General features: G+C 39.8%; 1 protein-coding gene across 1 annotated transcript in view; it reads left to right on the top strand.

The window, feature by feature from the left end:
• LOC146481683 (importin subunit beta-1-like) overlaps positions 1-9,181 on the top strand; it is a 30,798-nt gene extending 21,617 nt beyond the window's left edge. The window contains exons 20-26 of the mRNA XM_085107734.1: positions 176-258; positions 408-515; positions 1,378-1,521; positions 1,984-2,095; positions 3,111-3,225; positions 6,788-6,944; positions 8,362-9,181. Of these exons, the coding sequence (XP_084963860.1) occupies positions 176-258; positions 408-515; positions 1,378-1,521; positions 1,984-2,095; positions 3,111-3,225; positions 6,788-6,944; positions 8,362-8,367 (725 nt within the window). The 3' untranslated portion in view covers positions 8,368-9,181. The remainder of the gene's footprint in view (positions 1-175; positions 259-407; positions 516-1,377; positions 1,522-1,983; positions 2,096-3,110; positions 3,226-6,787; positions 6,945-8,361) is intronic.
• Positions 9,182-15,678: the final 6,497 nt, after the last annotated feature.

Here is a 15,678-nt window from a genome sequence, read left to right on the forward strand (position 1 = left end):
GGCCACACTGAGATCATCGGTGGACTGACAGTGGTAGTGGCTCAGTGACCCTTTTTATGCTAACGTTCTACCTTACCCTCAGTTCTAACAAGCATTTGAAGGCTGTATAGTGAAGCAGCATATTGTACAAAAGCATTTCAGCTGTATTCTCGTATCTGTTGTCTTTATTTGGCAGTTGTTGGAGAGGAGTTCATTGCATTTATGGAGCCATTCAAGCCGTATCTGATAGAAGCACTTCGTGACAGAGCTGAATACCAAGTAATGACAATTTTGTAGGATTATGAACGACATTGATACTGAATATTATGGGGTTGCACTCCATCCATTGGTGTACAAAGCCTATGACATAAGTGTGACATTCCCTTCAGTTATTCACTCTGTCTTGTCCTCTGTTTTTGTCTCTGTAGGTGTGCATAGCTGCTGTTGGTTTGGTAGGAGATATTGCACGAGCTTTAGGATCTAACATATTGAACCACAGTAATCTTTTTATGCAGATTTTACTGGAGAACTTGGCGGTGAGTAAAAGAAGAGAGGCTTAGTTGAACTTACAGCTTAACAGAGAGTATACTGACATGTTGTAATCCATTCTGCTGCTTATCATAATTACCAGTATGATTCGTGACATTTTAGTCACATAACTGGAGAAAAATTTTTATTGCATCTTGGAGCTTTTGAATAAAAGCTCTTGAACAGTACTTTCTAGGTGGCTGTTTTTTTTTTAAAGTTATGCAGGATGGTTCTAACTTTTGAGTCTGTGGATGAAATCCTAAAGTGTGACCATTCAAATGAAAACCTACTGAACAGTACTTTCTTGTGATGCTTTTTATTATGTTGTATAGTATTCTTGAGTTTACCAATCAAATCCTGATCTTAAAGTTCAAAAACTTCTTAATTGAGTCCTTGGACAAAATCATAAAGTGTTACTATTGAAGTGAAAGATAAGCTATTTCCTATTAATTAATTTCCTGTTATTCTAAAATAATTTTGCCTGTTTTTACCAAAGTAGAGCCTGGGATTGAAAGGTTGTTAATCAGTATGTCATCAACAAATTAACAGCAGTTTTCTGTGGTCTATACTCTTAAAGACAAAATCACATCATGAAATGTTCAAAACTCAAGTGGAATGTCTCACTGCCAAGTTTTGAACATTTAATTGCGTCATCTTATTAACCATAAAAAGGTGCCATTGTTTTTTTTTTTACAATAACATGGAAAAAATACGAGCAAAATTGGCTTTATTTTCCGTCGAGAAAGCGTGCATGTACATCTTGTGTCACTTTTACTGTCTGTACTCTTATATACAACAGCTACGAGCCAATCAGCATGAGGGAACTTTGACAGTTATTGTAAAATAAGTGTTTTGTTTTCTATTCTGCAGGATGCCACTGTGCACAGGAGTGTTAAACCACACATCCTGTCTGTGTTTGGTGACATCGCCCTGGCCATTGGTCCCAACTTCAAAGCCTACTATGACGTTGTTATAGCTACTCTGGATCAAGCATCAATTACAACTGTAGACAGGGTAAGCAAGTCAATAACTCCCACTTTTGATGTGCAAGCTACAGTCTTGGCCAACACAAGTTGAGAAAAATGCGAAGTTTGTGCATATATGTGAGGCTCCCTTAAGGACAACACTGTCTGAAGAATAGTAAGCCTTTACTCTCCCCTCCCCCATCACTCAACGTTGCTTTGAAGGCCGGACGTTTACCCAGCCTTTTTCAGCGGTGGACCAACACTGATGAGGGGGAGGTGGTGGGGATTGGAGGGGGGGGGGGGGGCTGACTTGTTGATGTATCACTGTAGAGGTGGAATTTGAATATCAACAAAAAGTTTCCTTAACAGTTTTGTCCAATATTGTAGTTTGCCTTGTGGAGTGATTGTACATTTTAGTGTTTTCATTTTCTCTTATCTTCCCTTTTCTATTCTGTTGTGGTCCCCTTTCCTAATATCTTCATTAACTGTTTCATTTATGGCTTTGCGGTAGTCTGATTACGACATGGTGGATTACTTGAATGAGTTGAGAGAAGGCTGCCTTGAAGCTTACACTGGTATCATTCAGGGACTCAAGGGAGACTCACCTGAAGGAACACCGAACCGTAAGTGAACATTCTTACCATGGTGCCTACTAATACAGAAGTATTTTTGTACAGTTTGACTATGCAGGAAAGGCAGAACTTAGTAAGGGCTATTAGAATCCAAAGAGAAAATTTTGGGGGTAACCACGCATTTTTCAGAGGTTATTGAGCAACAACATTTCTTAAAAGCGCCAAAATACAAATCAACGTATGGCATTATTTTTAAATTGAAGCTTAATTATCTCTGAAAAATGCGTGGTTACCCCTACTTTTCTTTTCGAATTCCAATAACCCTTGTCAAGATCTGCTTTTCCAGTGTAGTTGACTTGTAAACTGTGCAAACATATAGCTGTTTTACCAGGGACTACCATTAAGAAACTTGGACCATCCCGAGCTGAAAAAGTAGGCACCGTCCTTAACGAGTCAGTTAAGGACGGTGCTTACCTTTGTTACTGCGCATCTCGAGATACTCGGGTTTCCTATGGGTGGTACCTACTAATACAGGGATGTTTTTGCAAATAAAACTCCGTGATTATGGGCAAGATTTCCATTCTAAATTATCACAAAACGAAGCACAAAGCAGGGGATAAAACATTGGGGCAACGTTTTGTGGAGTGGAAGACCACATACAAAACGTCCAGTGAATCTAAGCTAAAACAAGAAAAAGCCAGCTAAAAAAACACTATAGGCAGTCAGCCATTTTGTCACCTACAGACATTTTTTTAATAACAACTTTGTTCAACATATTTATATCTTTTACAGGAATACACAGCCCGCATATTGCGGAGCTAACCGAGGCGGGCTGTGTAAGATTAGAATAAATTAGTAAACATAAACATGCATTCGTTCTTTTAAGCAACTAGATTAGAGAAAATTAAACTAAGTAGAATAGGATTTGGCGCTTCACGCTAATTTTTCCCCAAAGCCCTTTGGACTCGGCTCTTCCTTCCTGCTACTACTAGTTACCTTGTCTGCAGCTAAAAACCATTTTGAGAGCTAAGGCTTAATTATGCGATATTTGTGTGTTATTTAACAGCGGATATAAGAATGGTGGAGCCTCGGATCAGACACATCATTGGCTTCATTGAAGTAATCGCTACTGACCAGGACCACTCTGAAAGCAATGTGTCTAGTGCCTGTGGTCTCATAGGGTAAGTTGTATAGAGATTCTACATTTGGACCTATAGGACGCACGGCCAATGTCCTAGAGTAGAAGGATTTCCCCCTTTCCTCTCGCATTTCAATTTTAAAAGCTGTTAGCTATAGTAAAAAATTCTTATCTGTTGCGAAGGAGACCACATGCGCATCACATATCTGTTATTATGTAACTACAAAAAAAATGTGTAAATACTTTACGAATTTAAGTAAGTAAGTATGTAACTACAAAAGAAACATGTGTAAATACTTTACGAATTCAAATTTTACGTGCGTAGCGTTGTAATATGTGTAATGCACTAACCATCATGGGTAGTGTTAAAGCTTTTGTATTTCGTAGATAGGAGTGATTTCCTGGAAAGTGCACCACTTGTTTTTAATTCATACAGAACTACATCCAACAACGACAACAACAACTTTTTTCTACCCATACAGAGCACTACAGCTGAAATGACAAAACATATGAAATAGAAAAAGGGTATTGCAGGGTTGTAGCTAAGAAATTTGTCTGCCGGTTAGCTGAAAAATTGAGCCGGCTAAAGAACGCGCGAAGTGCCTTCTGCCGTCGGCGTAGCCGACGGAGGGGTAGGTATGGGAGGGGGTCGCCCCCTCCCATTAGGGGGGTCTGGGGGGCCTCCCCAGGAAATGTTGAAAATTTTAATTCAATTTGGTGCACTCTGGTGAAATCTAGGGGCTCTTTTATGCAAAAAGAAACAACCATTAAAGAGAAGGTCAGCTGTGGTGCCGCAGTTTGAAACGTGTGGTACAGAGATTCACCCTGAATTTATTCAAAATTTTCTCCCTCGCTTTGACGTTTCCATATTTCCTTCGTGTGGTTTTCGTTGTTTGGCGTTCCTTGAACGCTCTACCAGGTCTGTACACTGTGGCTTCTGAACAGACAGTGCTTTGTTTTACTTCAGTTCGTCAATCTATGCTGTTGTCTTAATTCTCTTTTTGGTGAGCTCACTAGATCTTGAATAGTTCTTTATTTAAACACGGTAAAATCCATCAGGAGTAGAAAAATTAGAAATGTCCGAACGCTCCTAAACAAAATTCAAAACCTAACTACAACTAATCTAATCTAACTAAAACCCGTTTTTCATGAATGCCGTGTATACTCTTAACATTAAAAATGAAAATACGTGCGTAAGATTTTCAACATTTACTTAACATTAAAGTAATGAGAAGGAAAGCTACATCGCTTTCCATTCGTTCCGAAAAGGTAAGTGCTGTTAAGTTTGCACTAGAATATCAGAAAATCGATTCTTATAAACGCTTAGAACTGCAAACAAAAGAGCTGTCCACTCGGTCGTTCAGCTGTTCATCCAGTTTCGCGGGTTCGTTCACTCGGTTTCTCGTTCGTTCATTTTCGCCCCTCGAGCACTCGGCAGACCGTTTACGTTTCTGGTTTGTTCAGTTGTTCCTCCGTTTGCCCAGTTCTTCTTGCTATTCATGAGCATAAACATGTATTAAAACATTACGAAGAAGTTCCTTCGTGTTTTTATTTCTCTGTCATGCTACAGAGAAAGACTTCTTCTTTCTCCAATCTGACACAAATACCTGCTAACAAACTCGTTCCCAATCTTTCGCAACGCCTTGAATGCGGGGGCTACCAAGCTTCGTGTTGACAAGATGGCGGACGCAGAAAACGGAAAGAGGGCACGGTAAACAAGTTCTCAAAACAAGACTTTATTTCAATTACTTTATGGCATCGATACTCAAGGTAGTCAGGAGTTTATTCAACCTTTTCACTTAAAATATATTATTCTAAATCGAACAATTGCTTGTGGGTAACTAAAGAACTGTTCATTGCCCTTTTAACCGAGTGCTTGCCACACACAGTTCAGCCGGCGATGACCTCTTTCCCAGCCGGCGAATTTCGCCGGCAGCCGGCGCTTAGCGACAACCCTGGTATTGGTTTCCTAAAATAACTTGAGAGTTAAAGAACAAGGAAGCCAATTTACATGAAATAAATTACAATATTGTGGCCAGAAAACACAAAGAAAAGAGACAACAAACAAAACAGAGACAAAAACACGCACACCAGTATCTACCTAACAAACCTAACATGCAGGACCCGAGTGGGGTATTTTCCATATCGTCACTCACTAGAGAGGATATTGGTGATGTTATTTTCCGCTTTTTCATGGTTGTTTCTGCAAACAGTTGGTGAAATGGCGAGCGATAATAAAAAGAAAAAAGAAATGGGACAAATGCGTGGTTACCCGTAATTTTCTTTTTGGTTTCCAGCAATACATATAAATGTTAGTCTCTAGTCATATACTTGTTTATTTTATGCCACTGAGCTAAGCAGTGTATACTGACAAGAATACCCGGGGCGGGGGAGTACTCGTCAGAATTCTTTCGGTAGGGGTGTGCTGCCCTGTTTTCCAAATCCTAACCCTATAGAGTGTTTTCACATGACGTCATTGCGGCCATGTTGGTGTCCCAAAACAAAGAAATGGCGGCCATGTTGGTGTCCCAATCTAAACCTCTGGGAATTGAACTCTATTTTATGCAAATACTTTCTTTTGTTTCAGTAAACCAATAAGGCCGGTAGTCGCGTGAATGAGAACGCTCTATTTCAGTCCAAAACATGCCATTTTCCACACCCGTTTTCAGAGCTGGCCTCTAAAATCCATAACCGTTTTCATACCTTTGTTGTAGCGTAATTTAAAAGCTTCGCATCAGTGCCGAAGTCAAGAATTGGTAAAATTCACCCGAAAATTTAGCTTGAGTGATATATTTTGGATACTTCTCTTTCTCTACCATTCATTTGGAGTTGAAAAGACAACTACGTTTATACGATTTCGTGGTTCCCTTGAAAACCATACCTGATTTAATGGTCAAAATCTATACCCGTTTGCAGACCAAAACGGCGCAAAAACCATACCCTTTGGGGAGAGGGGAAAAAAATCCATATAGCTTATATAGGGGAGTACCTCCCCCCCGGGGGGGGGGGCAAGAGTAACGGAGCGTACCGTACGAAACAAACGGACCGTTTAAGTTTCAAGTTTCAAGTTTAATAAAGATTAAAACATATACAAAGAGAAGATAAGCACTGCTCGCAGTTAGATACAGCTATTCGAGGCGAGCAGTGGGTTTGACGTATAACAAATAACAGCAGGTCAACCTTACAGAATCAAAAAAGAAACTTAAAATACAGTAGCAGGTAAAACAAGAGAAAGGAAAATACATTGACAAAGAACTAGGACTAGATGTGTACAATTAAAGAAACCAGATTTGCGATAAGAAGATACTTAGCCGAACGCTTAACAATATTTAGAGTAAAACAGGGAAGTTATATTACTTTGAGTACTTTTAAAGAGTAAAGTTAGGCGAACATAGCCATAGTGCGAAACATAATACGCAATTACGTTATAAAGTTGACAAGAGCAGGATGGATTATGCAGATATAATACGCTGAGTTTTCAAGTTCACACGACGGACATAATCAATCCGTTAACTCTCACATTTGTCCCGTTGATTTTGGTATTGGGACAGCGTAGTTAATCTCTTTCTGGGAAATTCACATTTGTTTCTGTTTCTTTTCCGTAGTGATATTTGCTCAGCATTCGGTGCTCAAGTGCATCCGCTGCTTGAGAAACAAGCCATTAATGAACTGCTACAGGAAGGAAGACGATCAAAAACACACAAAACCAAACATGTCGCCACTTGGGCCACCAAGGAATTACGCAAGCTCAAGCAACAACAGGTTAGTCAAGAATACGAGGAAAAATGCACTGTGATTGGTTGAAATATGATAGATTTGATAGACAGCTTGAAGCACGCATTCTGATTGGACAAAAATGATTTAAAATGCAATGGAGTCAATCTGCAAAAACACACTTTCTGATTGGTTGAAAACCAAGATGTTTAAACAGCATGATGTATTGGAGTCAATTTCGAGGCCAAAATCTTTCTTCTGATTGGTCGAAAACCATGACATTAATAGTCAATAACCTGGTAGGAAAAAGTGGCTCTTTGAAACCATGTTGTAACATATAATCGACAAAACACGCCTTCTGATTGGTTGAAAGCCGTGGCATATAAATAGCGTGATTAATTTCATGGAGTCAAATACCTGGCCAAAACGTACTTTTTAACTAGTCTGATACCATGAAATAAAATGGAACGAAGTCAATAATGGGCCAAAACATGCCTTCTGAGTTGTTAAGAACCACGATATATAAACAGCATGATATAAAGGACCAAAAACACCCGGCTTTAGCTTATGCAAAGCTGTAATATGAATTGGGCAATAATCTGGCCAAAATGTGGTTTCTGAATGGTTGAGAAAACCAAGCTGAACTTGCCCACCGTTTTCAGTGTTTCAAGTGAGGTGACTGTTAGAGAAAACTTGTCCTCATTGCCACGATAACGCGATAACTGTATGCGGTTGTAATATAAGAAAGTTGTTGTTACTTTGACAACGACAGCAAACACAGCAAAATTCTTCTCTGTGAATGCAACTTCTTTGGGAGCGAATTGGTATTGGGCGAATCTACTGGTAGGTATGAATTGAACGTGTCATACCTTGGCTCCAGAGTTTCGCTCCCCAATTTTCAAAACTGAAGATAAACCATGTTGACGATTTACAGCAGCCATTAGAACATTATAGCCTCTTGTAACCAGTGTTCGTGACAAATGGCTAACGATGTTCCTTCTCGTTCCGCATTGAAGCGAGACAGTCCTACTTTAAGGCACGTAGGACTGAAACACTTATGAACTTCGATTACAAGTTTGCGCGTCAAAACGATCGCAGCTCTTTTGACCTCTTGCGTGTCAGGAGGTCTGTCATTGTAAACAGATTGTTCATCAGCAACATCCTCCCCAGTGTTTTTAACCATAATCTGGAAATCACACTCACTCGCTTTTTCAAATTTCTTGTGTCCTCACTCTTTCAAATGCTCACCTTCTGGTCTTACTTATGCTGTTGCTCTGTTACGTTACTTAAAACTTTTCTACTTCCAGGTAACTCAGACTTTGCTTGCTCAATCTTTCTTTTCTTTTTCCAGCAAACTATGGTCACGTCACGCAATCCCTTCCTGGGGAGGATTGCGTGACGTGACGAGCCAAACAACGTCTGTGTAAAAGGCTGCTAATGCCAAGCTTCTCTCCTTTTCTTACAGAATTGATCACGTGATGATGGCGACAACCGAGCGAGCGTGCGAGAGTGCGTGACTGAGAAACGATCACCCAAGAGGTTGAGAGCGTGCTTACCTGACATGCGTGGCGAGCGAGTGCGTTACCCCACCCCTCCCCCCAAACAAATCAGTAGCAGGCCGGACAAGAAGCCTTATGGACGGACGGAACCAGAGACAGCTAACTTGAAAATCACGTCAAGACCGAGGATGCAAGATTACGGTTTTCAGCCCAAAGTGGTAAAGCGGATGTGCTGGCTAATGTTGCCTTTGAATTTCCCAGCTTCGTAACTGGAAAAATAGAAAGGCGTTTACTTGGACGACCGACCTAAGAAGACATGGGGCTTCAAAGAAAAATAAGGCTTTTAGGGCTTGAATGAATTGACGTTTATCGCGAAGCGAGACTTTCTCGAGATGGTGGAGATACATCCCCTCCCCCTCAGGAGAAAAAATAATTCCTCCCCACCCCACCCTCATTATGATCTTCAGTGGGTATGCTTGTAGAGATGATATAGATCGTAGAGATTTTTTTTGCTGCGTTGTTAGAACTGGCCTTGGAGTTTTCCTTTGTGTTGGCTGTGTGTGTTGTCGCAGAGTAGCGTATAAAAAAGATCTTATTTTTGTGAAGAACCCGATGAAAATTGCATGAATTACAAACAAATTTAATGTACAGTAAATGTCGCGTAAGTTTGTAGAAAGGAATTTGCCATTTAAAGTGTCCTTAAATTGGGAAGTACATAAACAAGAAGGTATGGAAACAAACAAATCTGCTCACTAGCTAATAAAAAGAGTTTTCGATTAAACCATACTCCAGTTTGGTTTTATCTGTTTTTGTTGCAACAGATGCGAGACTCCATGTAAGATATTTCTCTTTTTCAGCTCTTTACGTTATTTCAGCGCTTTGCAGGACGCTTCCTGTATTTCACAAGTAGGTTTCACCCACGTCAAGCCAGAGGACTTTAGTACGGTGCCTCCTAATACGGGGGCATTTTGCGCAGTTTACTACTATACGGGAAAGTGTATCTTTGCAAGGGCTATTGAAATCCAAAAAGAAAATTGGGGGTAACCATGTATTTTTCAGAGATAATTAAGTACGGTGCCTACTAATAAAGAAACATTTTTGTGTGGTTTATGACTATGCGGTGAAAGCAGATCTTAGCAAGGGCTATTGAAATCAAAAAAGAAAATTGGGGTAACCAAACAATTATTCTAAAAATCAGTAAAATACAAAGCAATGTATGGCTTTTTTTTTTTTTTTTTTTCTAAATTGAAAGATTATTATCTCCGAAAAATGCATGGACACCCCCAATTTTCTTTTTGGCTACCAAGAGCACTTGCTTAGTTCTGCTTTCTCTGCATAGTTTTAAACTGCGCAAAATTATCCCTTTATTAGTAGGCACCACCCATAGAATGGGTGGTATGCGCTGTAACAAAAGTAGGCACCATCCTTAAGCAATAACTTTAGAAAGCTTTAAATTACATAACAATGTATTGAATCTTTTCCAAATTGGCGCTTAATTACCTCTGAAAAAATATGTAGTGACCTTGCTAAGATCTACTTTTTACGCGTAGTCATAAACCGCGCAAAAAATACCTTTGAATTACAGTAGTAGGCACCGTTTGAGCTCTTCTGGGAGGTGAGGTACATAGAACGTTTGCGCAGTAGCAAAACGGGAACCGTCCTTAAACGTCCTACAACAGATCTTAGCATAACTCAATGACCGACTGTTGGACAAACTCACAATCTCACTGGCTACATATCAACAATTATTGCACGAGCGGGCGTTGAATATGATATGAAAGGTGTCCAACGAGGCACTACCGTTGGCTGTAGTCATCCCATATCCAGCATGCGCGAGTGGAATAATTGTTTTATTAAAGACAGTATCACGCTATTTTTAGCAACAGATTGAAAATCGGAAAGACGCTATTCGGTTGATAGCAGCCAAGATATAATGACAAAATTCCATTTAAAGACTATCAGAATGCAACGAAACTATCCACGGATATTTTCGCCGGCAGATGACCAAGATAGAGAGGGGTTCAAGTTTGAAAACGGCTGGCGGACGTTTTCAAATGTCGCTGTTGTAACGCACTAAAAGTCGCCGGTTGTACTATATTTTGGTTCAACCTTTCGTCTTAGAATCACTATTAATATTTCTTCAAATTAGCGATTGAGAAATGAATTAACACAGTGTTCAAAGTTTAAATTTAGTGAATTTTGGCCAAAAATTGATATCTCCCGTGATACTGCCCCTTTAAAAAAAACAACCAAGAAATGTTGCAAGATCTTTGGAATTTTGTTTGCAAAGATGGGCGACCACAGTGTGATTTCGTGGCTGCTATTTCTCGGGTATGGTATAATCCCGGGTATAATGGCATCCTCGGAGGCCTGGGGACAGGGGCAGCTAGTCGGGTAACCTGGTTGCTAGTCGGGAGGGAGGGATTTTCATGGCCTGGAGCAGTCTACTCAAACCTGCTGCGCGGATATTTTTTTCACCAATGTGTCGGTGCTCTATTGTCTATGGCTTTGTTAAGGTGGGGGTACACATGAATTTTGATGGAATTTTCCGAGGTTTAAGGAAGGGATAGAAGAAAGAAAATGATTTTTGGAACACTAACAGACAGTTGATACCCACGCAAGAGCAACCCAGATTGCTAGTGGACTAACTTAATATCCGTCTGTTAATTATTACCTACAAATTCTAATTTTAAAACTTCACTAAATCTTCAATATTTCTTATTTCTCTTAATTTTACTACTCTTTTGAGAAAAACTATCTCCTCCCAAATATACCTAAAAATCACCCAAATATTTACAAAACACCCCGAAACATTGATTTGTGTAATGAGCATAGGGTTTTTGTATTGCTTGAAACGCGAACGAGATATTTCCGTTGAACCGATTTTAGCGGCGTGAAAACGGCTTTCATTTAGACTCCCGCCTTAACAAAAAAACAACGCATTGCTAGGGATAAGCACTCAAAGCAGATGTTGAAAAGATCTAATGACTACATAACGTTTTCGCAATTCTTTTCCAGTTTTTCAGGAAACAAAACGAGAAAGGAAAACGAATCCTTGTTGTGATTAATTTTCTCTGTGCCAGTTTCTTATGCTGCCTGGAGCATTTTTTTATCCTGTTGTTTGATTAAGACAGCCCTAAGCGGGATATCCGACAAACCTGCTGTCTAAAATTTAACATGTTACCATCCCTTTGTTTTAGACTCCCGTGTCGGTTTTTCAAACAAAAGACACGTCTACCAGTTTATAACAATGTTAATAATTCAACGACCTTAAATTGGTAACATTGGCGATGAGGATAATTGACTTCCTTTGCAGGCGAAACTGAAAATAGAATCACATCCGGCCATTGTCAATAGATAGTGTTAATCCCTTTGTTCTTTCAAGAATGTTTGAACAAAGTTTTCAGCAGGTTCTCGGAATTGCGTAGGAAAGTAACGCTCAGAGGCTATTCAAAAGTTAGAACCAACTTGTACATCACAACAAACAGGATTGTACCGCCCAATAGTTCTCATTTCTCATTTGTTCAGCATAACAAACAGCACCACAGGAATGTACTGCTCAATAGCTTTCATTTGAATGGTCACACTTTAGCCTGATTTCATCCACAGAGTCAAAAGCTAGAACCACCTTGTACAGCATAATAAACGGTTTCACAAGTACTGCTCAGTAGCTTTCATGTGAACGTTGCCATTTTGGTATGTGTTGGGCTATAGTGCAGTTGAAGATGGTTCTGCGACGCACGTGTATTGGCACGTGTGTTCATACAGGTTGGGGGAGGGAGAAGCCCGGGGTCATTCTTTTCAGGTGGTTTTTACATTAATCACACCCCTTGTTCAACTCTCTCGGACAGACATGAAATAGTGATGGTATTCTTGAGATTACCTGCAAGCAAGTTTCGTTTATGTAAAAGAAAGCTTGTTATAGCAGGCAATGTTGTCGAACAATCTGTCATAACGAACTGCGAGGTGCTGGCTCTGTTTTAACCTAATCTCTGACATAACGGAGCTTCACGGAAATCGTGTAAAACAGTTCATTTTTAGCAATGCCTTCCTTGTTGACGGGCGCGTGCGCGACGCGCGAAAAAGGGCAAGGAGGTTCTTCCCCTCGTGCGTGGCGCGCCCGCCCGATTCCCCTTCCCCCTTTTAGCGCCTGCCACTCAGACTATGTTGTCATAAAGAATCAGTGTATACGTGTGTTTGTATGCTGGATTCTGAAGCAGCTGAACCTGTTATTTTGTTTTGCTTTAACTTTGCAAACATTTCGTGGGAATGGACCGTCCAATGTTCGCCCTTTTGCTGTGCCGTTCTCCCTGCTCCCACTCTGTCATGGCTTCTCCTCAAAGGATGGGGTGGGGGGGGGGGGTGGAGGGGAGGGGAGGGGTCCAGGGTACATGGGTACTCTTGATCGCTTACATTTGGTTTTGCGAAATACTTCAAAATACTTTGGTCTCTATCATGTCGCTGTCGTGTTAAGTTTTCTACGCAGTCAGATCAGCCTTGCAGTTATTTGAGCTACTTATTTCAATACCAATGTTCAAGGAATTCCAATCAATGCCTTGTCGCGATATGTAAAAATGTCATCTAAATTCTCCCTAGCTTTCCACCCCGTTTAATTCAGGTCTATGTAAATAGAAGTGTACTCTCTTGACCTGGCGTGGTCTTGCGCCTCTTTCGGCTCGCGATTGTCGTACACTTTATCCCAAAGAACGACTACACACGAAGCTAAAGATGTTTATGATTGGGTCATAGTTTTGGGTCTTTCTAAATTTCCAGTCGTCTATTGGTGACTTTTCCCGCGCTTTTTGCATTGTGTTTTGCGGTTATGTCATTGGTCAATTGTGATGGTTTGCGACCCCGGAGTCTTCTGGTTTGACTGCGCAAGCGCACACCACGAAGAGCTCTTTGCGAGAATCACTATTTCACCTTCCGCCAATATAAACCCATATGTTATATTTATATAGGTTTATTTCTGGATAAACGTTTTAACACCGAAATATCACACCCTTCAACACACCCCTTTCAGTTTTAACCTTTCATCATGTCAGGATTAATTTAGACCTGACAACACTACTTCAGACAAAAGTGACTTGTTTTTTTTTCTCCAAACAAGCTCACGACTCGAGAGTGAAAACGAAAGCAAGTGAAAATGTTTGAATGTCAATGAAGGTCTTTAAAGTTAGGTAAAATCGTTGAAAGCCAGTGAAAATCTTCGAAAGCCTTTTGAATTCTGTCAAAAGCCAGTCAAAGGCGAGCCAAAAAAGCCCAGAGAAAGAGGGAAATGTATTATATTAAGTGACATACTGAAGAAAGTGACAGACTTGCAGATAAAAAGCCAGACAATGCTAACAAGGTCATGAAATAGGTCAGTTTTCAATATTAAAAGTGGTTTGACAGCATGCAATATTGTTTTTATGAAATCCGAGTGGCAAGTCAGACTTAGAAGTGAAGAAAGATTGCTAAAGTTCACGAATTTTAATCTACATCTGTTTTTGTTAGTGATCAATTCAATTCGCCAATCATGTCATTTAGTGCATTGCCCTGAATTTTTAGACTTTAGGTCTCCGCAACTTCCGAGTACCATTCAGTGATGCGGAGAGAAATTTAAAGTACGCCAAAAATACCACTGAATATTATGCCAAGAGGCTGTTTAACGGGTGAAAAATTCACTTATACAGAACTTGTTAAATCGTTATCTTTAGTAAACACATTTTTTTGTAACATATCGGCTTTTCCTGTTTTTTCGCTGGCTCTGTTGCCGAATTGAGATCCGTGCGGGAAAATTCGACAGCTCACGTGCTACTACTGTATTAGCAAAACGTTCAGTCTTGCTAATGCGCGATGTCGAACTTTGATCAACAGCAAGTAAATCACAGGAATTGAAATATTATGTCAACTTGAGAGCTATCGTTTTCCGTGCCCGAGCTTCAGCCTTCATATCATTAAATTTGCGCTCTTACGAATATTTACGCTCCAAGACATCTATTCAATTTTGTTATAAATAGCTCAGCTAAGCTGTGGCTTACAAACAACACAGGAACTTGAGCCGATTTTCAAGAAGCGATTGGGGTTTTTGGCATCGTCTTTGAATCTTTGTTTACTTTCACAGCTGTTCATGTTTGTTTAAAACGGACATTCACGGCAACAGCACAATTTATGAAGCTGGATGTTTCTAACCATAGGCTGATAGTGTTATGTTTCCGCTGGAAAATGCCTTAACTGCAATTAAGTTAGAAATATAATGCAAAACAATTCGAGCATGCGATCAAAACGCAAATATTGTTTTATCGGTTCGGGAATGTCTTGTTTGATGTCCTATTGATTGACAGGCTAATTATGTGTTTCGCTCCAATGAGTCAAATCTTGCGGAGCAAGACATTTGTGTGATAAAACAAAAAACAAAAGATAATTTGCTGTCGCTCGCATAAATTTTAATATTATAGATATAAAGAGAAGATCAATAAATGCTGTGTTCTTTAAAATTGCCGATCGTAACCTTGACTGAAGACCGGAGGGCAATATCGCTTTTTTATGTACGGTCCATCATCGTCCAGCTTAAATTAATTCGAGATTTTACTACGAAATTCGAAAAGCGCTAGTGTCAGTTGTTATAAAACAACAAATTTCTCAAGTTAATTTAAGCTGGAAAGTGCGACGAAATCTTTGCGTTTCATTAAAAACAGTTTATTTTAACTGTTTGGTATGTTTGTTTTCTCTTTAGACTTTGCTATTAGCTATTTTTAATGCGCGGTGAAAATAGTAAACAAATTGTAAAGTCACGCACCATAAAACAAACTGAACGAATACTTATTTGAAATCGACAAGAAACAAAATAATGACGGTTGTGCCTTTTAGCGCAATTTCCTGATTTTCGCGTTTTAGCAAGTGTTGTTAGTCATTTGTAGCACGTACGCCACAAAAACAGCCGAGATCACTGCTTCTTCGTGGGAACTGACATCATGTATTCCGCGATTGTCACACCACTGCAAATACTAGGATCTTTGCCCCAGAAACGATAACAAATTAAGCCGTAATTTCGCGCGAATTTTAGCGCATGAAATATCATTGGTGTGAAAAGTTTAAGCCGACACATCCGATAATCGGACATTACAAATTTTGAGCAAGAAATTTCAGAGCACTTTGTTTAGAGCATGTTACAGCTGATTTTTATATCATTTCCCAAAATAGTAGCAGCCTTATAAGGCTTCTATTGAGTGATTCCTGTCCATTGGTCAGACTCTTTTGTTGTTTTGACTAATTGTCAGTGTTGACAAAGCGGCGATTTT

The sequence above is a fragment of the Pavona decussata genome, unplaced genomic scaffold (genome assembly GCF_977016875.1).
Source record: "Pavona decussata unplaced genomic scaffold, jaPavDecu1.1 SCAFFOLD_48, whole genome shotgun sequence".
Classification (NCBI taxonomy): domain Eukaryota; kingdom Metazoa; phylum Cnidaria; class Anthozoa; order Scleractinia; family Agariciidae; genus Pavona; species Pavona decussata.